Here is a 23,848-nt window from a genome sequence, read left to right as displayed (position 1 = left end):
CTGCTTTTGCATAAAACAACCTGACCTTAAAGCCTTGAGTTTGACACCATGGTCTAGTTTATCACTTATTGCGAGCTGTGAAACCGACAGGCATATTAAGGTTATATCCCTTTCTGCCATGACCGCGAAACAAATTTGCGGCGGCAATCTTTTATTAGTCACGAGGCGCCACCCATAACTGTTTCGTGGTTTCACTTGTCATGGTTCCACTTCCCATCATGCATTGGGCATGGCCTTCAGTATCATTTACTGAGTCACAATAGTCATTTAGTCACAATATACAAAGTCACAAGTCTTTCTATCCGTGGATCCCTCTCACAGAAAGAATGTTAATAATGTAAATGCCATCTAGAGGATTTATTGTGATAATAAACAAATACAGTACTTATGTACTGTATGTTGAATGTATATATTCATCCGAGTTTTATTCAGTTTTTCTTAATGCATTGCCAAAATGTATATGATCGGGACTGATTGGAATAGAATCGGGAGCAAAAAAAAAAGCAATAGGATCGGGAAATATCGGGATCGGCAGATACTCAAACTAAAACGATCGGGATCGGATCGGGAGCAAAAAAACATGATAGCAACAACCCTAATAAGTTGACAATGAGCGTTTTTTGTTTCCAATCATTCTTGAGGGGAATTCTAAATCAGGCTGCTTAGGCAATACTTTTCGCCAAGATCATCATCCATTGAATTTGGTACGCCCGCCGGTGTCGTGCCAATGTAGTTACTCCAGTAAAAATTATATCCCCTGGGCAGAGCCATATGGAGGTAGATTTGTGTCTTTATTATTCAATCAAAAAAAGTTGCTTTAATAAAAAAAAAGAAAAAGTTGCTTCAATCAAAATATATATTTTCAACCCCCAAAAAATTGCTTTAATAAAAAATATATATGTTTGAATGCAAAAATAAATTTGAAACAAAAAAACAAACAAACAAAAAATGCATGAGAAAGCTATTTTTCTTTGATTATTATTATTTTTTTTAAGTCAAGTTTTTTTTTTTTTTTTTATTGAAGCAACTTTTTGAGTGAAGTGATGTTGATTTGTGTTTGGGTAACATTTTGGCTTGGACATTTTTCTCTTTATTATTCAATCAAAAAATAAGCAGCTTCATAAAAAATGTAGATTTTCAATAATCAAAAGAACAATTTTAATCATAAAAAAAAAAAAGGTTTTGTATGCGAAATACCCCCGAAAATTCAAATAAAAATAGCTTTCAAACGCATTTTTTTTGTTTCAAATTTATTTTTGCATTCAAACACATTTTTTTTTGATTGACGTGACTTTTTTTTTCCATTGAAAATATATATTTTGATTGAAGCAACTTTTTTTTTTAAAGCAAAAACGACGGGAAACAAAATAACGCTCATTTTCAAAATATTATTATAGATATTCTTGTAATTTAATTCTATTGCTGACACTGTGTTTCGGGGTCATCAACATGCCCCCCTACCCCCCCCAAAGTCAAACTCTGTCTATGGGATTTTAATATCAAATTATTTTAACCCATAATAACATTTATCTTTTAAGAACTACAAGTCTTTCGTTTCGTGGATGCCTTTAACTTTGCATAGAAATTTATTGAAATTTTTTACCCCTTTGCAACCCTAAATGTGTCAATTTATGGTTTGGGACTCACCGACGACTCGCTGTCCCGTATGAGGAAGTCGCCGTCGTCTCCTCTTTCATTCAGAATACGCTCGGCCTGGTGTCGGGTGACGTTGCCGTAGTACCAGTCCCTCCCTGCGAACTTCCCTGAGCGTGCTGTGGTCACGTGGCGTTTAAGCGGAGAGAGGGTCGCCGACGGCGAAGGGCCGGGTCGCTCGTCCAGTACCGTCACATAGTTTTTAGGTACCAACCCCACCATGCCGCGCGAGTTCCGACACCGCCACCACTCGGGGTCGTTCTCTGGCTTCTCCACCACCTCCATGACCTCGCCCTTCTCAAAGTTGAGCTCCTCTTCTGTGACGGAGCTGAAGGGGTAGAGGGTCTGCACCAGGTCCAGCACGCCTACGCTGATGCTCCCGTTAGCTAGCATGGTCCCTTGAGTATGGTATATCCGTGAGGTGTCAACCTCCCCTCCGTCGTCTGCCCCTACCATCTCTTCCTGCACGTAATTGGAAGGGAACCAGCCCACACGTCCTGCCTGGCTGCCTCGCCACCACCCGTCGCTGCACTTCTCCATCACCACCACCCGGGAGCCCTTCATTAAGGTCAGCTCATCGTCCCTCTCCGCTGTGTAGGCGAATTTGACCACGGCAGGGATGTTGAGGTCGTTGATTCTCTCGGCCGCTCCTCCTCCGCCTCCTCCTCCCATCCCGCCGCCACCGTTGGTGGGGTATTCCGTGTCAGAACTCGGCGTAGGCGAAGCATCACGGGCACTTGTTTTCCTTTTTGTTTTTCCCAAACCTGCAGCAAGAGCAACATCACGGACATAAGGACACAAACAGAATTGAATTGTGAGGACCATGCTACCATGTAGACTTACTAAAATGCATCTTTTAAAAAGACTACCGTAATTTTCGGACTAGAACCCACTACTTTTTTCCCCTCATTTTGAATCCTGCACCTTATAGTCCAGTGCGGCTTATTTGTTGATTTATTTGGGTTAATAGGTAACACTTTCTTTGACAGCGGCGTCATAACACTGCCATAAGACCGTCATAATTATGACATAACACTATCATGGGCACTAATGACATTATGAATGATGTCGTTAATAGGGCTGCAGCTATCGAATATTTTAGTAATCGAGTAATCGACTGAAAATTCTATCGATTAATCGAGTAATCGGATAAAACAAATACATTTTTAGGTGAAGAGCAATTATAAATATACATGAGAAAACAAGACATTTCATCTAATCTTGAACCATTTTCAGTCAATCAATGTCTTTATTTTTGATGTATATTGTTGAAAACAGCCAACAATTGCATCTCAGATGTAACTAGAATTAAAAAACAAAACAAAAAGACTAATTCACTGCTTTCACTCAAAAAACCTTTAGACCTTATTAAAAACATATATATATACATATATATATACACCTAAAAATGCCTTTACGCTTGATAACACACATCACTTAAAAGTTAGGATGTTTTGCCACGTGTTTCAATGGAATTTCTATTTGTGTCAGGCCATTTTTAAGTTCTAGTTAAGTTTTAAGTTAGTCTAAACTGTAAGTCCTGATAGGATTTTGAGTTTTTGCAGTGTTCAAAATAAATGTATGATACAGGCTGTATTGGAGCACATTAGGGACCAGTGCTACTTGGTGTTTTATCCAGCAATGACTACTGAGCTAAAATTGATAGTTAGCATTATTGAGTTTTTATTTTACATCCTCATGACTCCACAACGCTATGTTATGTTAAAGCCTGTATGTAAGACACGTTAGCCACGCATCGAAAGTGGTCATAATTAATAGAAACCTAGCCCTCCGCAGGGCTAACGTTACGTGAGCTAGTCACAGTAACGTTAATCTTATTTATTAGCGCTTTAGAGCTCGTTATTAGCGCTTTAGCGCTCTTTATTAGTGCTTAGCGCTGTACTGCTTTAAGATGGCGGCTGTTTACTAACGCTGCCCAGACGCGGCCGAGTCTGTCAATGCGCATCTAGTTCAACATACATGTGATCTCTATGAGACTCATCAGACGCTACCTGCTACCAACGAGGCATCGTGCGGGCTAGTATTTAGCAACGTCGGCGTCGTTTGTAGCGGCTGTCGGCTGCAGTAAGTTTTTTTTTTTTTTGTTGCTTCTTCCTCTACGCACGTGACATCAGCGCGTTGTCCCGCATTAAAAGTAGTCCGAGCAAAACGTGATGCTTAGAGCTGTCAAAATAAACGATTACTCGAGGTGAATAAAATTACTCGGATCAGTTTTTAAACTCGATTTACTCGAGTTGCTCGAGTATTCGTTTCAGCTCTAGTCATTAACTCTATTTACGCCCAGCTCGGATCTTCACATCCATTCGAAAGTGAGATAATTTGCCAGATGACACAAAAGGACATCCGTCATAAGCATTCATTAATAATCATGGCAGTGTCATGTCATAATTATGAATGTCTTATGAGTCTAATGGCGCTACTGTCAAATAAAGTGTTACCAAATACCATAACTAACAATTAATGAAACAACTGGAACAGTAACTGAAGAAATAATTAGCACAGAACATGAATTTTGATTGTTATTTATAGTGCCCTCCATAATTATTGGCACCCCTGGTTAAGATGTGTTTTTTAGCTTCTAATATTTTTTTTTTAAATTCAAATAATATGGGACCTGAATGGAAAAAAGAGAAAAATCCAACCTTCAATACAAGTGCATTTATTCAGTGGGGAAAATATCCCACATAAAGAAATAATTATTTGACATCAAATAATGTGTGTCACAATTATTAGCACCCCTGTTGTTAATACTTTGTACAACCCCCTTTTGCCAACAAAACAAGGTCTGGGGACTGAGATGGCCATGGGAGGAGCTTGATTGTGTGTCCTGTGAACCATTTCTGTGTAGATTTGGCCATATGTTTAGGGTCATTGTCTTGCTGAAAGACCCAGTGACGACCCATCTTCAGCTTTTGGGCAGAGGGCAACAGATTTTCATTTAAAATGTCCTGGTATTTCAAAGCATTCATGATGCCATGCACCCTCACAAGGTTCCCAGGGCCTTTGGAAGCGAAACAGCCCCACAGCATCACTGACCCACCCCCATACTTCACAGTGGGTATGAGGTGCTTTTCAGGATGCACATCTTTCATGGCACGCATGACCCACTTAGAGTGTTTGTTGCCAAAAAGCTCAATCTTGGTCTCATCTGACCAAAGCACACGGTTCCAGGCTTCAACTGGGACCATGTGCTTTGCGCATGCTGAAAAGCACCTCATACCCACTGTAGATTCGAGAACGATTCACAAACATCCAAATTCCGATTATTGCATAATACCAAATAAAACGGAAATGAAAAATAGCCAGCACAGTCTTTGAGACGCAATGAGGAATGGACCGAGAGTAAATATCATGTTCAACTCATGCCGCTGGATTAAAAAAAAAAAAAAATACCTGACTGCGGCCGTCAGCTGCTACAAACAGCACCAAGTCGCTAGTTTCTACAAACATACGGCAACATACTGCTATGGTAGATATCACATATATCTAAGGCTGCAGCTATCGATTATTTTAGTAGTCGATTAATCGATGAACTAGTTAGTTCGAATAATCGAGTAATCGGATAAGGAACATGAAAAATTGCAATACCTGAGCCTCAAACGGTATAAAAAATAAATGAGGATTTATGTACAACAAAAGAACAATTGGCTAACTTGCATAGCAAACGTCCGCTAGCTTAAATGCTATAAAATGCTAACTTTTTTATTTTATTTTATAAGGCTCTTGACAAATGGCTCAGACTCTATTCCCACAAAAAAATGGCTAAATATACCTATAAACTAAATTACAAATGCATTAAAAAAACATTAACTCAGACAAAATCTTAGTTTACGTTGGTCTTAACAGGGAGCAGTTGGATTCAGCCATTCATGTGAAATGAGGCAGACCAGAGGGTAACCCCCAGTTAACACTTTCAAAATAAACCATTACAACGCCACTTTGACTAAACGAATACTCGAAGCAACAAAATTTAGGTCGAATAATTTTTTTCTAATCAAATACTCAAGTTAATCGATTAATCGTTGCAGCACTACACATATCTAGAACTAGATGTGAAATGACAGACGACAGCCGTGTTAGAACATGTACCAAGAACCAGATGCGAAATCATAGCCTTTCCCGCGCTAGTAAACAGGTGCCATCTTAAAGCAGTAGACTTTTCTAGAAGGCTCTGTTGTAGCAAACCTAATTACTTTTTATCTAAAATACCCCTAAATCGGCAAAATCTAGATTTGAATCTATCTTTAAAAGATGAAACAGTTTTAAAACTAGGGGGCACGATATCCATTTTTTAAAAAACCGATACCGATAACTTTCAGCTCCTCAAAGCCGATACCGATATCAGTAACCAATAATAAATATATAATTTTTTTAAAATGTATAACCTGAGTTTTTGAACACCTAGAGGTTTATTTAAAATAAATAAATAAATAAATAAATAGTGGTGGATTCAACATAGATTTGATCTCACCAGATTTTTCATAATGACATGAACAAAACAGTTCGTTTCACTTCTGCACTGCCCGACAGCCAGCTAAGAATGAATGCACTTCCATAAACCACAAGACATGGTCTTTTCTTGCTTTTATGGGAAGACACTCGTCTTAATATTGTGAAAGTACAACAGAAAAATACACATATTCAATACTCAATATACAACAAATTGCACAATACACTTATATACACAACTATTATATGTATAGCATAGCACACTAGCTTGAGCTACTATAGCATTGGCTGGCTTCTATAACACAACTTATGAAGTTCTGTACATATAACCCTTCACCACAGACGTAAACATATATTGCACATCCATATGTTATAGTAAACATAAAATACTTACATATATTTCCGAGGTGGAAACGTAAAAGAAAGCATTCACGACTGTCAATGCTACCGCTAGACACCGCAATGTGTAAGTGATTGAACCAAACTACTGTAACAAAAAATAGATGCAGTGAATTATTCTGACCAGCAGGTAGGAGCAATGCCCCGCAAATGGTCAACTGATTTCCCATACTAGTGTGTAAACTGTAAAGCCAGAACAGTACATATTATCGGTCCTATTATAAATGTTATTGGATTTATCGGGATGACGTCATAATCCCTATTATCGGAACGATAATTATCGGACCAATAATTATCGTGCACAAGTATTTAAAACTTTCACATGTCGAAAGTAGACAGAAGGGAAGTTATGGAATAACGAGAGCAATTTTAACAACTTTAACGGTTGATTCACAACATTAAATTAGTTGAATGTAGTTTAAAGCTGCTGATACAGAATGGGGACTTTAGTATCTTATTTACTGTTTTTAACTGTTAACTTGATACTAAAATAGTAGTTTGGTTTAGCCTGAGAGGATTTTTGAACAATTTTGGAACTAATGTACAAAACATTAAAAGCGGGGGTGGGGGGGTGCATCAATAATCGATTTATAATCGAATCGGAGCCTCTGAATCGTAATCGAATCGTTAGGTGCCCAAAGATTCCCACCTTTAATCGTTATTGTAAGCCTTGAATCTCAAATCGTATCGTAAGGTACTCAGAGGTTCCTAACCCCTAAAAGAACAGAAGATTGACGTTTCACAAGTGCCAAGAAACGAACACTTGATGTCCTGAGAAAACCCGAGCAGAGGAGGACATATCGATTCTCCAAACCTCCCCACTTGGTGCACTCTCTCCCACATACCATCACATTCCTCCCAGTTGGAGTCGTGACATGAGCATGTGCATCCAATGCTAATCAAAAGGCTGAAAATAGACATCTTAGTCAAGGAGGGGAAAGTGGAGCACGCACCATGGGCCCAGGATAGACAGCTACACCAAGGATCAAAGCCATTCCCTGCTTGACGAAGTTCAAACACCTCTTGAAGAAGACTGGGATTGTAGTTTAATGGTGCGTTTATGGAACAACAATCTTTTAAATGGGACGATTTTTTTCTCTGCACTTTTGATGAGTGTCACTACGATCAGCAACTTTGCCAAAAAGATCCTTGTTAAAACATAATGGAGACAGAATCAAATAACCCTTATGTGAATAAATGCCGAGAACTGTGAACAATCTTTTCAATCATCTATATTGGCGTGTAGACGTGGGATTGAAGACACTAGTAAAATTGTGCGACTACGTTGCTGAGTTGTCCGATATTGTCGGGGAGTATCGACATCGGTTTTTCATTTTCGGTTTTGGGCTAACGCGGATGTTGCCTTAAAAGTGAATGTAGGAGCTATCTGTCTTTGTACAAGGGCTGTTCATAGCTTAGCATATCAGTTTTGCTTATTGACCATTATTTGTCGCCAAACTAAGATGCTTAGGATTTGTCATGTGAGTACTATCATTATTAACTCATTTGCTCCCAAAAACGTATAAATACGTTCTATATTTAATTGTTTCGGTGTTCCAAAGACATATTTATACGTTTTTTTCACATGAGACATCTCTGGGTTCTGATTCAACTTAGCTCCAGAGCACAACGCAGAAAATCCATTTTAAAGCAATAAAACTGGCCACTGGAGGGCAGTAGCGCATTTGGTAAGACCCGCAACCCGATTCAACGGAACAAACGGCCGGGCCGCACGACCGGGGTGCCGGCAGAAGACGACCGAATGAACGTCCAGGATGCCGGGCGGCGGACGACCGAGCAGAACAACCGGGAGGACGCCCGGGACGCCAGGCGCTGGATGACCGCGCAGAACGACCGGGACCACCAGTGCAGCGGACGATGCCGTTGAGTCCGTGCTGCTCGCCGAGCAGAGACAGGCGGCGATAAGGAAAAAGTTTTCCCGGCTGTCGCGGCCACAACAGCGTCATCTCTCAGTTACTAGTTATTTGTAAATAAATTGTTACTTTGCTATCAAAAGCTCTATTTGTCTCGTTGTTTATGTTATTTTGTAAACATTATTCAGATGTTTGGGATGTAACTAAAGCAAAAATAGCTGTGTAATATTCAAAGTTATGTTTGAAATGTATGCTTTCACAAAAAGCTCAATTTCTCTATTTTTTCATCAGAAATTGGAAAAGTGCTCAAACTAAAATATTTTCTAATGCTGATTTCTAAAGAATGGTAAAAGATATGAACTAACTAACTCCTGCTGAAATAATAAAGACTAATATTTCTTTTGGTGGTGTTGTTTATATAGCTCTAGAACATAATTTTCTGTGGGCCTTGCAAAATCAGTCAAAATCCAGTAAAACGGCCGGGAGCGAATGTGGTTGCACCGGTGAAAATGGCTGGAAGTGAATGAGTTAAGCATCCAGTGGGGCATCACATTACAATTTCATAATAAGTATAATAGGCCTGCAAGTAATGATTATTTTTATAATGGACTAATCGGCCAGTTAATCAAATAAATGGCACTTATTTAATTACCTTCCCAGTTTAACTTGAGGCAAGTAACAATGAAGACAAAAAACAATTTCAAAGCACACTCTCTTGTATGACAATTTACAGTTTGAATGGGAGCTTGTGTTGAGACTAAGCTGTTATATGAATTAAGAGTGTGACAATATCTCAATACAGCGATATATCGTGATATTTTGCAACCGATCAGTTATCGATATGCTCCCGCCAAGTATTGACACTTTAACATATTGGCCATACAATGGAGTATGGATGCTTTAAACTGCTCAATGTTTGTTGAGCAATTCCTTAGCGGTCCACTAGGGGCGCTCGGGAGTGGCGGTGAAGGTAAAGTTCGCACAAGTCGTCTAGAGAAGAAGAGAGGAAGCTCCAAGTGGGTTGAAAAAATAAAAAAAGCTCCGTGAGAACGGAGGAGGAAAAAATGAGAAAAATATTGCTACAAATCACACATGGGGACACACTTTAGATTTTACACCAACAAGAAAGGAAGTAAGGTGAACAAAGACTTTGCTGTATGCAAGAATTAACAAAAATAAGGTTCACTGGGAGCTGGTGACGAAGTGCACACCGGATTTCTTCACTCCTTTGCATTCATCACTTGAGGTAAGAAAGTTTTGCAATGTAATTAATTTTTAATTAACATGTATTATTTTGATGACATTTGGTGTTGAATGATATTAAATAAACCAGGACCCTAAACTGGATGAAAATGAATATCGAACAAGCCCACAGGAATTTACCGATTTATTTGATATTATTTGAAAACCACTTTCCATCTAGTTTACTACACAAACTGTTATTACTGCCATTTTGATACAATAAGCTATAAAAATGGTCTGAATAGGTTCCAAGATTAAAGTGATGTGCATGATAATTAATGTAGCCTACATATTAAAAATAGGTAATTATTGCATTTTTAATTTCTATACATTCAATTCATATTTTTTTAATTCAATACTTCCAACACAAAAAAAAAAAAAAAAATCAGGATTTCAACTCAAAAACTATGAAGTAGCTAATATTTTTTATTTTATTTTGTTGTTTTTAAGGTGAGGAAGACTGTGACTGAGCAAGTCTGACATCTCAAATGCTGAAGCAGATAGTGGAAGTGCTCAAACCAACACTTTTGGCAACAAAGGTCATATACGAAGAAAAGACCCACCAATTTTATCGTTGCCCCACTCCAAGCTCAACTGCTAACACCTACAGCACTGTTTTTTTTTTTTGTTGTTGTTTTTTTTTTTTTTCTTAAAGATTTAAAACTTTAAAGAAATTAAGGGTGCCATTCATCATGAGCTCTCCAAGAGATATCAGTGGTTGTGGTTTGTTTCCTCTATATGTGCAGGTGCACAATTTGCAGTAACTTATATTTTACAGCAATGTTGCACAGAAAAGCTGTCACTGTTTAATAAATGGCTTAAACAGTATTTTGTCTATTTTGAATTCTTTTTTTTTTTCGTTTCAACAGTTGTATCGTAGAATATCATGTATCCAATTTCTGACCAATATATCGATAATCGCTGTATCGTGATATCGTGAGATAATCGTTATCGTGAGCCTTGTATCGCGAATCGTATCATACCGTGAGGTACCCTGAGGTCCCCACTCCTAATATGAATAGGTTTATAAGTGCGATTTCTTTATAAAAAAGAAATTTACTATCAACTTTAGTATCTAACAATAACTGAAGCGCGAATATGCTTCTCCAAAACATACAAACGGATGTTTAGGACACTTATTAGCATAATTGTTAACTAGCTTAGCCCTCTGTGATAAGTAGTAACTTCTCCTCAACAAAGAATACAAACAATGCAATTGGCTTCATTTACTCACCTCTGACAGAGGCACACTGGATCTAACAACACAAAAGACAATCGAACACTCAACATTTCGTAATATTATTGATTCAGCAGTGAACTCTCTCTTGCTCTAATCACTGGCACGCACAGTCTCACATTACATACAAAGAACGACCCAAACAGGACTGTTCATAAGTGCCGGAAAAAAATCGATGATCAAATTGGTTGGCAACTAATTTATTAATCGATTTTAACCGATTACTTGTTGCAGCCTCCTTAAAGGGAATCACAGAAAGACGTAGTTCTTAAAAGATAAATGTAAGTACAAGTTACAATAATTTGATATTAAAATACCTCTTCATGTTTTCGTTTTAATAACATTTGCAAAACTTTAAACCAAAAAATTAACTAGTAGGCCACCATTGTTGGTGACGTCGCAGGATGGTGACGTCACATGGCTACGCTGCCATACTTCCACAGTGTCACTCTTTAACCATGTAAGGTAGTGATTTAAATACGCCACAAGGTGTCAATGGCGAGTTTTAAATTAATTAGAGATCAAGCCAAATTGACTGACGCCGTTAATCCCTTGACTGTCGCCATAGTTTTCCTAATATTCAACAGTGGAGTGTAAGGCAGAGAGAAAGGCAAGTGGACACAGGCGTTCATATTCGTAGCTTGGACCGTGCAGTTTATTGGCATAAGCTTCGACAACTCATCCTTCACAACATACAACTGAACATAAGTATCATATAGTGGATGACAAGCAGTACTCAATTTGGACATTTAGGGATGTACGTAGTGTCTAAGGGGTGTACTCACTTTTGTTGCCAGGTGTTTAGATATTAATGGCTATATTTTGAGGGGAAAAATTTTTAACTCTATTACATATGCTGCACATAGATTACTTTTCATTGTGTCAAAGTATCATTTTGTCAGTGTTGTCCCATGAAGAGATATACCTAAAAATCTGCAGAAATGCGAGGGGTGTACTCGCTTTTGTGATACACTGTATTAGGGTTGTTCCGACCATGTTTTTTTGCTCCCAATCTGATCGTTTTAGTTTGAGTATCTGCCGATCCCGATATTTCCCGATCCGATTGCTTTTTTTTTGCTCCTGATTCAATTCCAATCATTCCCGATAATTTTTCCCGATCATATACATTTTGGCAATGCATTCAGAAAAAACTGAATAAAACTCGGACGAATATATACATTCAAATACAGTACATAAGTACTGTATTTGTTTATTATGACAATAAATCCTCAAGATGGCATTTACATTATTAACATTCTTTCTGTGAGAGTGATCCACGGATAGAAAGACTTGTGACTTTGTATATTGTGACTTAATACTGCCATCTAGTGTATTTGTCGAGCTTTCAGTAAATGATACTGTAGCCATGCCCAAATGCATGATGGGAAGTGAAACCATGACTGTGCATAGTGCTACCAATTGATATATCTTCTCTGCGTTGGGAAATAACATAGGGTGTTAAGAAAAAGATCAATTGCTACCTTGCTTCCCCACATTGCTTCCCACGAAATTTCTAATCGTAGGGAGAGGGATTATAAGGCTTTAGCCAATTAAAAAAAGTCTCCAAAGGCTGCCAAAATTCACTCTACTCATTTTACGCTGCCTTTTAGCTCTCTATATAGGTAAAACAGCGCCATGACAGATTGAGCACGACAATGCGTGAGTGGGTCGTGCAGCGCATGCATTAATTGTGTTAAATATTTTAACGTGATACATTTTTAAAAAAATTAATTACCGCCGTTATCGGGATAAATTTGATAACCCTACCTTAAGCCTAAACTATAGACTCTGGATGAGTGTAACATATTATGTCTAACGTTAAATACAATTAGAAAACGATTTAACTGAAAAATATATATATATTAAAAAAAGGCATGTCCGATATTTTTTTGCCGATTCCGATACTTTGAAAATGACGTAATCCCGATCGATCGGGACATCTCTACACTGTATCTTTTAAGAACTACATGTCTTTCTATCCGTGGTTCCATTTAAAGTCTAACAACACCTGTAGGACTTAAAAGTGGAATAGAAATTGAGTATTATGTGATTTCTCTGCTATCATTTAAACTCATAAACAGGCAATAAAATTTGTGGTCCATTTGTGTTATGATGACACGAAGTATTTGGTAGCTAAATGGTTCATCTGAAGCTTGAGGAATTTGTCAGGAAATCTTTTTGATTGTGCACTCCTTGACAGCTAATCTTGCAGTTTGTCCACAGAGCCCGACTGAAATGCCACAAAATGTCACCGCCGATTGCCGACCGGGCCTATTTGCATTGTTGGAAGCATGCTGCGGTTCACGCAGAGTAGCATGAAACTAGTTGGCGGGGAGAAGGGGTAGATCAGGGGTCCCATGGCAGCTGGTACTCACAAGCAGAAGACCACAGCTGACAATGAAGAGGGATGGAACGGGAATCACAAGTAGATCATGTTTATGGATAACGCGGTGAACATTCTCCATGTTTAATAGTCTGATGTGTATGCAAAGTTGAGAGAGACGTTTCTACATCTGCTGCTTGTGCGTGAAACACAAAAGGTTACTTCTCTAGCGGTCCCGCAGTACAACTGAGCTTGATGCTTCACAGTCAAAATTACGTTTTCTGAACATTGCCAAGACTAAACATTGTGGGGGATAATATTGACATGGTGGTATTTGAAGGGCTTAAAGCAACACTAAGGAACTTTCAGTTTTGGTCGATTTTAGCAGCGCAGATGGACAAAAGCAATAGTGTTTTGCCTTAAGAAAGACTGCATTTCCCATGAGGACCAGCGCACACAATATCGTAAAATCCTGATCGCCCGGTCGCCTGCAATTTGATTGAACGACAGTTCTGTTTCCAGTGGCTGTGTGAAGGACGAATAGTGATGAGCTAATGAATCTAGTTGTGGCTAAACTGGGGGCCGGCAACCCGTGGTTTGAGAGCTGCCAGCGGCTTTTTAGCACTGCCCTAGTTGCTCCCTGGAGCCTTTTCAAAAATGTTTGAAAATGGAAAAAGATGGGGAGGGAAGCATTTTTTGTTTTGATATAGTTTCTGTAGGAGGACAAAAATGACCCAAACATTCTTAACATTTTACAGTGCTGTAAAAATGTGTAGAATACATATTAGATTTTAAAGATTTGGGTCATAACCTGCAACACACGTTTCTATCAGCAGGGCGGGATGCCAGGCAGGTGCCTCTGAACAAACCAGTGCTGTGTGATGGGCTATGGGTCCAAAAGGAAAAAAGAGAAAAATAACTGAGGATTCAAAGTAGAGCTTTCAAAATTATCGCGTTAACAGGCGGTAATTAATTTTTTAAATTAATCACGTTAAAATATTTGACACATTTAACGCACATGCCGCGCTCAAACAGATTAAAATGACAGCACAGTGTCATGTCCTCTTGTTGTGTTTTATGGTGTTTTGTCGCCCTCTGCTGGCGCTTGGGTAAGGCTGATTTTATGGGTTTCAGTACCATGAGCATTGTGTAATTATTGAAATCAACAATGGCGAGCTACTAGTTTATTTTTTGATTGAAAATTTTACAAATTTTATTAAAACAAAAACATTAAGAGGGGTTTTAATATAACATTTCTATAACTTGTTCTAATATTTATCTTTTAAGAACTACAAGTCTTTCTATCCATGGATCGCTTTCACACAATGTTAAAAATGTTAAGGCCATCTTGTTGATTTATTGTTATAATCAACAAATACAGTACTTATGTACCTTATGTTGAATGTATATATCCGTCTTGTGTCTTATCTTTCCATTCAAACAATAATTTACAGAAAAATATGGCATATTTTATAGATGGTTTGAATTGCGATTAATTACGATCAACTAATTTTTAAGCTGTGATTAACTCGATTAAAAATTTTAATCGTTTGACAGCCCTAATTCAAAGTCTCTTGGACTGAATCACTCGCATTGATTGCCAATGCGGAAGGATTGCCTGAATGTTTACTCTGTGGCGAGAAGTTGTCAAATTGTTCGCCATTGAAAGGAATTTTTTTTCAGAGACTCAGGCAGCTTAGAGCGCCATAGAATTTGGCACACTTGGTCGAATTGGCCCAGTTAGAAGATTCATTTTGGTTTTGAATAAGGGCTTGGCTGCACAGCTCAGTAGTGGCTCCTTTTTTGTAGTACTCTCTCCAATACGGGTTTTTATCTCTTAGGTGTGTGAATGTAAAGAGGCGACTTTCTAGCATGTCAGGTTCTAATGAGATGATTAGAGAGGAGGATCTGCCACCACCCTGACCTGCACACTGTCCGAGTTGCGCTAGATTGCGAGGGCCCGTTCAGTCCTGATTGCAGGCCTAGTTTTTTATTTTTATTTTTTGGTCCAATATGTCTCTTTCAACATTTTGGGTTGCCAACCCTTGGTCTAAACAATACCTTATGATGACGTTGAAAATAAGAAACGTTTGATTTTGTACCATATTCCCCACCAGCCGTCTGTCTCCCAGGAGGGGGGTTACGTCAGCGAGTGAAAGCTGGGCCAATGTTTATTCTTTAATGCCCTTTTATCCTGGTACCCTCCCTTTTTCATTTTTTCGGTCGCCTCGGACAAAACTTTTTGTCTCTTTTGTTGCTCTGCCATCTTTGCAGAATGCGCACAAAATTTTATTCACAATATTTTTATTTATTTTTATTTTTTTATTTTAACCTAACATGAGAGTTATGTTCTAATTTGTTAATATGTTTTGAAAAATGAAAATCCTCTTCAATTGATTTTTTTTTTTAAACCCAGATATCTCAAAATAACATATTGTAGAGCTGTAATTACAATACTGTGATACCGTGAAACCATGATATTTTGGCTTGAGGTTATCATACCGTCAGAATCTCATATTGGCGCATTCTTTATTGTGAATAGTGAATTTTGCCATTTTGAAATATTTTTATTCCTCTGCTGAGGTAAAAGAAGGGTAAAAAGTCACATGCAAGCATTTTAAATATCCAATTGCTGCCTGTACCTGGAATATATAGGTAGGGAAAAAAAGGTACATACAAAGAGGTCATACAATTAAGAGCATCAGAGAATATTCTAGGAATGACGCACACACCGTTACCCAATTTAAATTGTCTGCTGGAGCGTGTGACTATGTTCCATTAGCCTACGACCTCACCTTGCGCATCACCTCATCAACAATATTGTCTCCGCCGCAGCGAAAGCTGAAGCTTTTAACACCGGATGCTTCTGAGTAGTCATGGAATGAAACGAGGCCATAATGTGGCAGTCGATAATGTTACGATGTGGGACAGTGGAGTCATTTATCATTCCAGCACATCCATTAGACGGATGCTTTTCTTCCGCAATCAATCTAGTGACCGTCAAAAAAAGTCAACTACGGTGATAGAGTGTGAAGAGCAATGGCTGATGAGGGGACAGTGTAGCTGATGGGATGTAAAAGAGAAGCGAGGGGGAAAAGAGGTGGGGTGATGGTGACAGGCCCTGCCATGCTGCTTGTCAAAACAGTCGACTTTCAGTTTGACTAGGGATGTCTAGGGCTAGTCTATCACGTGATCGGAAATCCGGTCCTATCACGTCATTTTTAGAAGATCAGAATCGGGTGAAAAAGATCTGGTTTTTAAAATGTATTTATTGATTTCTTTTTTAAGCATTAACTATTGGCTGCCATTGACGGCGATAGACGTGCAATCCAATTTGACTGGAGGGCGAGCAGCGATATAGCTGGCTGGAATTAATGTTTAAAGTGCCTGTGACATGAAAAAGCATGTTTATGTCATAATACACGCAGTATTTTATGTTCCTGAATGAAATGGACCACTTGGATGTGTGAAGAAGCGATCGATATATTTGTTTAATTTTTTTGAATCCCGCACTACGAAAATGACAGACATCCAGATTTGGTCTTGCATTGAGGAAGAGGGCGCTGTGACGCGTACGGGAGGAGGAGTCCTCTTCACTATACAGCCGTACTGTTGTATGAGAAGGACTAAGGATTCAGGCGGTCATTGTCCAGCTGCTTCCCCTCAAACAAGCCCTCTGCCCTCAGCAGGGGAACGAAGAGCTCTAACTTGTTCGCCGCCGGGTGGGTTGCCGAACGGCGAAGACAATCGACAACCAAGTCGTCATGTGAAATGATCTGGGCTAGTTATGTGTGATTTTCCGCTTCAAAGACTTTGAAACGTGTCGGCTAGCTGTCATGCCTCTTGGTTTGTTTACATTCTCCGAAGCCGGGGAAGGAAAATGACATAAGCCCGATTTAGGTGGCATAAAATATCGTTCGGGAGGTGTGACAGTAAAGGTGAAGTCGACAGTTTTGACCATTATGGAGTAATTTTGCCGTGTCGTACTGAATAAATGCATTTTTATTATTTCATATTCAATTTAGCACAAGACTGTGTATTTGTCATGACCATGCCATTTATTTAGCTATTGGGGAAAAACACTTGGATAAAAAGAATATCCTGTAAAAATATTGGAGTAGAGAGACTGAAACAATGAAATTTTGCGGCTCTCTTAGTCGCGTTTTCCTCGTTCTGAATAATTCCCCCTCAATGGGCTGAATAGTAAAACCGATGAGCCCATTCTCCCGCTGACATCATCCAACTGTTGGGGACGCTAGAGCCCTATAATGGTAGGCGTGGCTAACCGGCAGATTAAAAGACTAATTTCTTGTCATCTGCGCTTTGCTAAAATGTTGTATATAGCTGAATCGTCTCAAAATATGATTCTAATTCACATAATAAGGCTATTTTGGACTTTTTTTCTCCTGTTGTACGCACTTTAAGTCAGTGGTTCTTAACCTGCTTAAACACCGAAGTTTCACTTGTGCATTCACGAATCCTTCCATAATTAGATAATCAAAGAATTTAAAAAAAAATTCAAAACAGGTATATCGGGTAGTCCCCGGGTTGTGACGTACTCCACTTAAGAGATTTCGACTTTACGACAGACGAGTCTCGTCTGCCATTTAAATTTTTTTTTTTTAGTCACGTAAACTACCTTATTGTACCGCACAAATTCCTCACAAATTTTTTACTTTATTTTATTGATATGACATGTTCTGTCCTCACTAAACGTGAAGTTGTTCAGCTTTACGGACAGCAAACAAAGCAATTGCGCATTTTGTAGCGTTTTCCTTAACTTTTGACAACTTGTAAAGCTGTAACACACATATGTAAGGCTGCAGCTATCGATTATTTTAGTAGTCGATTAATCGATAAACCATTAGTTCGAATAATCAAGTAATCGGATTAGGAACATGAAAAATTAAATTACCTGAGCTGAGCCTCAAACGGCATAATAAATAAATAAATGAGCATCTATGTACAACAAAAGAACAATTGGCTAACTTACATAGCAAAAGTCCGCTAGTTTAAATGCTATAAACTTTTTTTTTTACAGTGCTCTTAAAAAATTGTTCAGACACATATTCCCACAAAAATAGGCTAAATATACCTATAAACTAAATTACGATGCATTAAAAAAAAAAAAAACTTGACTTATGTTGGTCTTAACAGGGAGCACCTGGATTCAGACATGTGAAATTAGGCAGACTAGAAGGCAGTGTATCCACCGAAATCAATAAAACTAAATGCAAACACTTTCAAAATAAACCATTGCAACGCCACTTAAATTAAACGAATACTCGAAGCAGCAAAATTTAATTTGTATCTTTTTTTCTAAACGAATACTCGAGTTAATCGATTAATCGTTGCAGCACGACACATATGTACACTTACGTTCAAAATGACAGGCATTTTAACAATAAAATACTTGACACAAAACAATATGTGTTGAAACTTCAATCTAGAATGATAAATATGTAAATTTAGTAGATTTAATTAGCCTAATTTTGCTAAAAAAAAAAAAAAAAAAAAAAAAGTCTGCTATCTAAAATGCTACAAATGCTAACGTAACTCCATAAGCTGTAGCTGGTCATTTATTTACAAATACTGCTGCCACGATTAATCGATTAATTCGAGTAATTAGATTAGAAAAATGCTTTGAATCAAATTTTGCTGCTTCGAGTATTCGTTTAATTAGAGTAGCGTTGTAATGGTTAGTTTTCAAAGTGTTTGCATTTAGTTTTACTGATTTGGGTGGATACACTGCCCACTAGTGGCAACAGTGAATATGACATAATTCATTTAACATGGTTGAATCCAGATGCTCCCTGTTAAACTTATGTTAACCTTATGTTGGTCTTTTGTTTGAGCTCATATGTTTTAATTAGGGCTGTCAAACGATTAAAATTTTTAATCGAGTTAATTACAGCTTAAAAATTAATTAATCGTAATTAATCGCAATTAATCGCAGTTCAAACCACCATAAAATATGCCATATTTTTCTGTAAATTATATATATTCTGTAAAATAAATTGTTGGAATGGAAAGATAAGACACAAGATGGATACATACAGTGGGGAGAACAAGTATTTGATACACAGCCAATGGATTTTCCCATTGGCAGTGTATCAAATACTTGTTCTCCCCACTGTACATCCAACATACGGTACATAAGGACTGTAGTGGGCATTTCACTCTACTGTCATTTAAATCTGTCTATGCTGTCCTCACTCCGAAGCGTCTACTTTTTCCAAAGCTAGACAGCTAGTGAATGACGCCTTAATAATCAGACTTCTTCCTTTTTCATCTGATTTATTAATAAAATAGCCTCAAACCATTGTCCTCTTTAGACCGTCATAAAACTACAAAAAAAAAGTACACAAGCATTGCATTAGCAACAACGTTAGCTTAGCACGCTATACAGGTTCACTAAACATAAACAAAAAGCGTCTCATACAAAAAATAGAACATTTCGCTTACTAACATAATATGTACATTCTTTACAACAACCATACTTACGGACAAATCTTGTCCAAAGATCATATAAGCACAACATTGCAACGTAGGCGTCAGCCCGAGACGTCGTGCAGCCATATGAACTGGCAAGAAAAAACTAAACCATGTCGCAAAGCGACCACAATAGTTTGCTGTTGTGCTGCAGCACAAAAAGCCTTGCTGTAAAACTTACCAAAAGGCAGAATACTGTCTGAGCGGGACAAGTGCGTTAATTGCGTCAAATATTTTAACGTGATTAATTTAAACGCGATAATTTTGACAGCCCTAGTTTTAATACATTCTTAATTTAGTTTGTAGGTATATTTAGCAGTTTTCTGTAGGAATATGCGTTTGAACCATTTGTCGAGAGCATCGTTAAAAAACGTTAGCATTTTATAGCATTTAAGCTAGCGTACTTTTGCTATGCAAGTTAGCCAAATGTTCTTTCGTTGAACTTGGAGCCTCATTTATTGATTTTTTTGTACCATTTGAGGCTAAGCTCAGGTATTTTGATTTATTTTTAAATGAAAGTACATTCATGCATAGTTTGAAGAAACACTCGGGAATTCTATTCTGCAACGTATTAAATGTTCCTAATCCGATTACTCGATTATTCGAACTAACTAGTTGATAGATTAATACTCGACCACTAAAATAATCGATAGCTGTAGCCCTAATTAATGCATAAACAAACATAATTTACCTGAAACAACTTACAGCCTTATGTGGGCCAAACCAGAGCGCAGCTATCTTTTATCCATGTCAGACGTCTGAGGCGGCTTCCCAATCACACAAAGCAACAGGCCATCCAGACCCAACGCTGCCACCAGAGGGCAGTGTATCATCCATTATTAAACAAAATACATTACTTTTGGACTTTTTGGATAGTTATTTTGAGATGTACTATTTAGGGTTAATTCAGATTTACACAGAAATTTCAGGTTACATCAGCAGAGTAGGAACGGAACTCGTTCGTAACCTGGGGATTACCTGTATATTTAATTACTGCACATAATAACAAACAACCCAAAAAATTTAGGTTTCACAACAAACAATACAGCAGTGGCAAACATTAAAGTTTACCGCAAATGATTTCAACATTTGTCATTTCATTTGCAAATGCTAGTCTCACATCATTTTCACCGCAAAGTTCACAATTCTTGTTCTATGGTCACACCCTTGCATCGCACTATATGAAGCCCATTTTCGTGTATAGGCAAGTAGTTTTTTTCTGTGTGTCCTAAGTAGTATGAAAAAGTATCTGAACCTTTTGTAATTTCTCACATTTCTGCATAAAATCACCATCAAATGTGATCGGATCATCTTTGTCAAAACCACACAGATGAAAAAACAGTCTTTGCTTTAACTAGAACCACCCATACATTTATGTTGTCCTGGCCCTGAGGCAGCCAAACAGCCCCAAATCACGATGCTCCCTCCACCATGCTTCACGGTGGGGATGAGGTGTTGATGTTGGTGCGCTGTTCCATTTTTCCTCCACACATGACAATGTGTGGTACTCCCAAACAATTCAACTTTGGTTTCATCAGTCCACAAAATATTTTGCCATAACAAAATAAAAACAGGATGGATGCTGCAACAAGACAATGATCCAAAACACAGAAGCAAATCAATTTATGAATGGTTTCAGAAGAACAAAATACACGTTCTGAAGTGGCCAAGTCAAAGTCCAGACTTGAACCCCATTGAGATGCTGTGGCATGACCTACCTAAAGACAGCGATTCATGCCAGACATCCCGGGAATCTGACTGAACCTAGGCATGTGCCGGTATGACATTTTGACGGTACAATAACCGTGAGCAAAAGTACCGCGGTTTCACGGTATGGCAATTATAGCTCCCAAAAAGTTTGAGATGTATGGGTTAAAAAAATTTTTTTTCATTTATTTCTTTTTTCCATTGAACAGGATTTTTTTTTTTTTCAGACCATAGTTGCAAATTGGAACATGAATATATTGTTAAAATAAATAAATTATCAATAAAAAAATATTTTAAATAAAATTAAAATAAATATAACTTATAGACTATACTCACAGCCACAGCTTAAGTTGCTCAAGATTAGAGCAAGAACAAAATAATTTCTATAAAAAAGTAAAAACACTTCTGAATAATTTTTTTTAAAATTTATACTGCATGACTTTTTTTGTTAGGGTGGAAAAGCTTAAGTGAAGTTTCGCCATTTTCAGCCACTGTGTCAACTCTATTCTACATGATGTCATGCCTTTTTGTTAAAAAGAACAAAGAATTCAGAAGTTAGTTAAAAATGTATAAGTTAGTTAAAATGTCAATATTGTTGTGGAAAGGTTTCATCTAAAAAAAACCAAAAAAACATTGGGAGTGAGACCTCTCCTTGATCCAGCGAACGTGGATTTGTGCTTAGGGCAAGATCATCTTTCGCAATTAGCGATCTTTGACGCTATCACTTTTCCCCCTTCATTCAAGCGAATCAAGCTTGTTTTCTCACTCCGCGGCTGTAACACTCAACGAAGTTGCTCTCCCAGCTAAGCCTAGGCTAACATTCATCTTTGTAAGCTTTGATTTAGTTTGTATATTGAATTTGAAAGGAAAATGTGTGTTTTGTTTTTGGCGAACTTTTTCCATGGTGCTAATCTGTTGAAGCTACTCACATGGAAAAATCTAATTGTACAACATTTTAAATATATTTATTTTGTATATTACGCTTACCACGATTTGAGAGCTCAATAAATTGAAGAACAGCACTTATGCCTTATGTTTGGAGTATTTGTTTTTGGGTTAGCTCGTTGTCTAGCCGATAGCGTCACTTTCACACACAGCAACAAACGGGAGGGGGTGAGCGCTGCTGCGCCAAGCCGCTTCTGGCTGCATTTTGGACACAAGAGAAATAGCGAATACCGTACTACGGTCTGACGGAAAATTTTAGTGGTTTTGAAACCGCGACGTTTTCACACCACGGTAAACCGTGAAACCAGTAACCGGCACATGGCTAACTGAACCACAGCAGTTTTGTGAGAAGAATGGGCCAAAATTAGTCCTGATCGATGTGCCAGACTGATCTGCGGCTACAGGAAACGTCTGGTTGAAGTTATTGCTGCCAAAGGGGGGCCCAAAATATTAAATGTGATGGTTCACTTACTTATTTTCCTCCTTCTGTCATTGTTTGCATACTATCCTCATTAAAGTATAAAAACTTATAAATGTTTGGGTGGTTTTAGTTCAAGCAGACACTTTTTTTCATCTGTGTTATTTTGAGAAAGATCAGATCACATTTGATTGTGATTTTATGCAGAAATGTGAGAAATTACAAAAGGTTCAGATACTTTTTCATACCACTGTAAGTGTGTGTCAACCATCCACTGAGCAAACCAGTTTCTCCTTTCAGGTAGAGGATAGTAGTTAAAGGAAATAGCTAAAAACCAGTTGGCATTTTCACTCTCATATCGAGTGCGTGTCTCAACTTCTACCCATGTGGTGAGATCGAACCCAGGTTAAGAACCGCTGCTTTAAAAAGACTTTGACAGGTCATCGCGCCACCCAGATTGTTCTGCACATTCTGCTTTGTTACATTTTGCTACAGTATGCCATTTTAATGTATCACTTTTTAATTTTGTGAATTCAATAAATGACTATTACCAGTTCACTAACAGGAAGATGTCTTTAACCTAAGCTGTAATAATCTAATTTTCATGAAGGTTTATGTTTTCATTTTATTTTGTTTGATTAGCAAATAGCTCTTTTCTATTTTCATTAAAAAAAATATTGAAGCGATGTCAGAATGCAAAAGGCGACTAGCTAAGACAGATATAGAAACAGCAACACCAAATTTATTTACCTAGTGTGTCCTTGATATTCTTCACCAGTGAGCCTTTCTTCAGGCTGTTCTTGCGCTCCACATAGTTGGACGGCACGTAGCCTGTCTGGTTGGCAGCGTTGCGGACACGCCACCACGTTTTGGAGTCGTCCAGCAGGAAAAGACGCTCGTTTTTTCGAATGTCAAGTTCCTGGTCCTGCTGGGCAGTGTAGTCCCACTTGGCTACAACAATCACCTCCTCTGTCATCTTTCATGGAGTCCCCCTGTAGAAAAGAGAGAGAGAGAAGGGGTTGGTTAGATCATATACGAACAGGACCTCATTGATCACTGGACGGCAGAAAGGTTAGTTAAATGCTTCG

General features: G+C 38.1%; 1 protein-coding gene across 1 annotated transcript in view; it reads right to left on the bottom strand.

Moving 5' to 3' along the window:
* The window catches only part of nck2a (NCK adaptor protein 2a), an 80,749-nt gene that overhangs the window by 2,618 nt on the left and 54,283 nt on the right, over positions 1-23,848 (bottom strand). Inside the window, exons 2-3 of the mRNA XM_057853092.1 lie at positions 23,511-23,752; positions 1,648-2,417 (exon numbers count right to left, since the gene is read on the bottom strand). Of these exons, the coding sequence (XP_057709075.1) occupies positions 1,648-2,417; positions 23,511-23,736 (996 nt within the window). The 5' untranslated portion in view covers positions 23,737-23,752. The remainder of the gene's footprint in view (positions 1-1,647; positions 2,418-23,510; positions 23,753-23,848) is intronic.

The sequence above is a fragment of the Corythoichthys intestinalis genome, chromosome 12, assembly GCF_030265065.1.
Source record: "Corythoichthys intestinalis isolate RoL2023-P3 chromosome 12, ASM3026506v1, whole genome shotgun sequence".
In the NCBI taxonomy this organism is placed as follows: domain Eukaryota; kingdom Metazoa; phylum Chordata; class Actinopteri; order Syngnathiformes; family Syngnathidae; genus Corythoichthys; species Corythoichthys intestinalis.
This window is presented reverse-complemented; position numbering and strand designations above follow the sequence as displayed.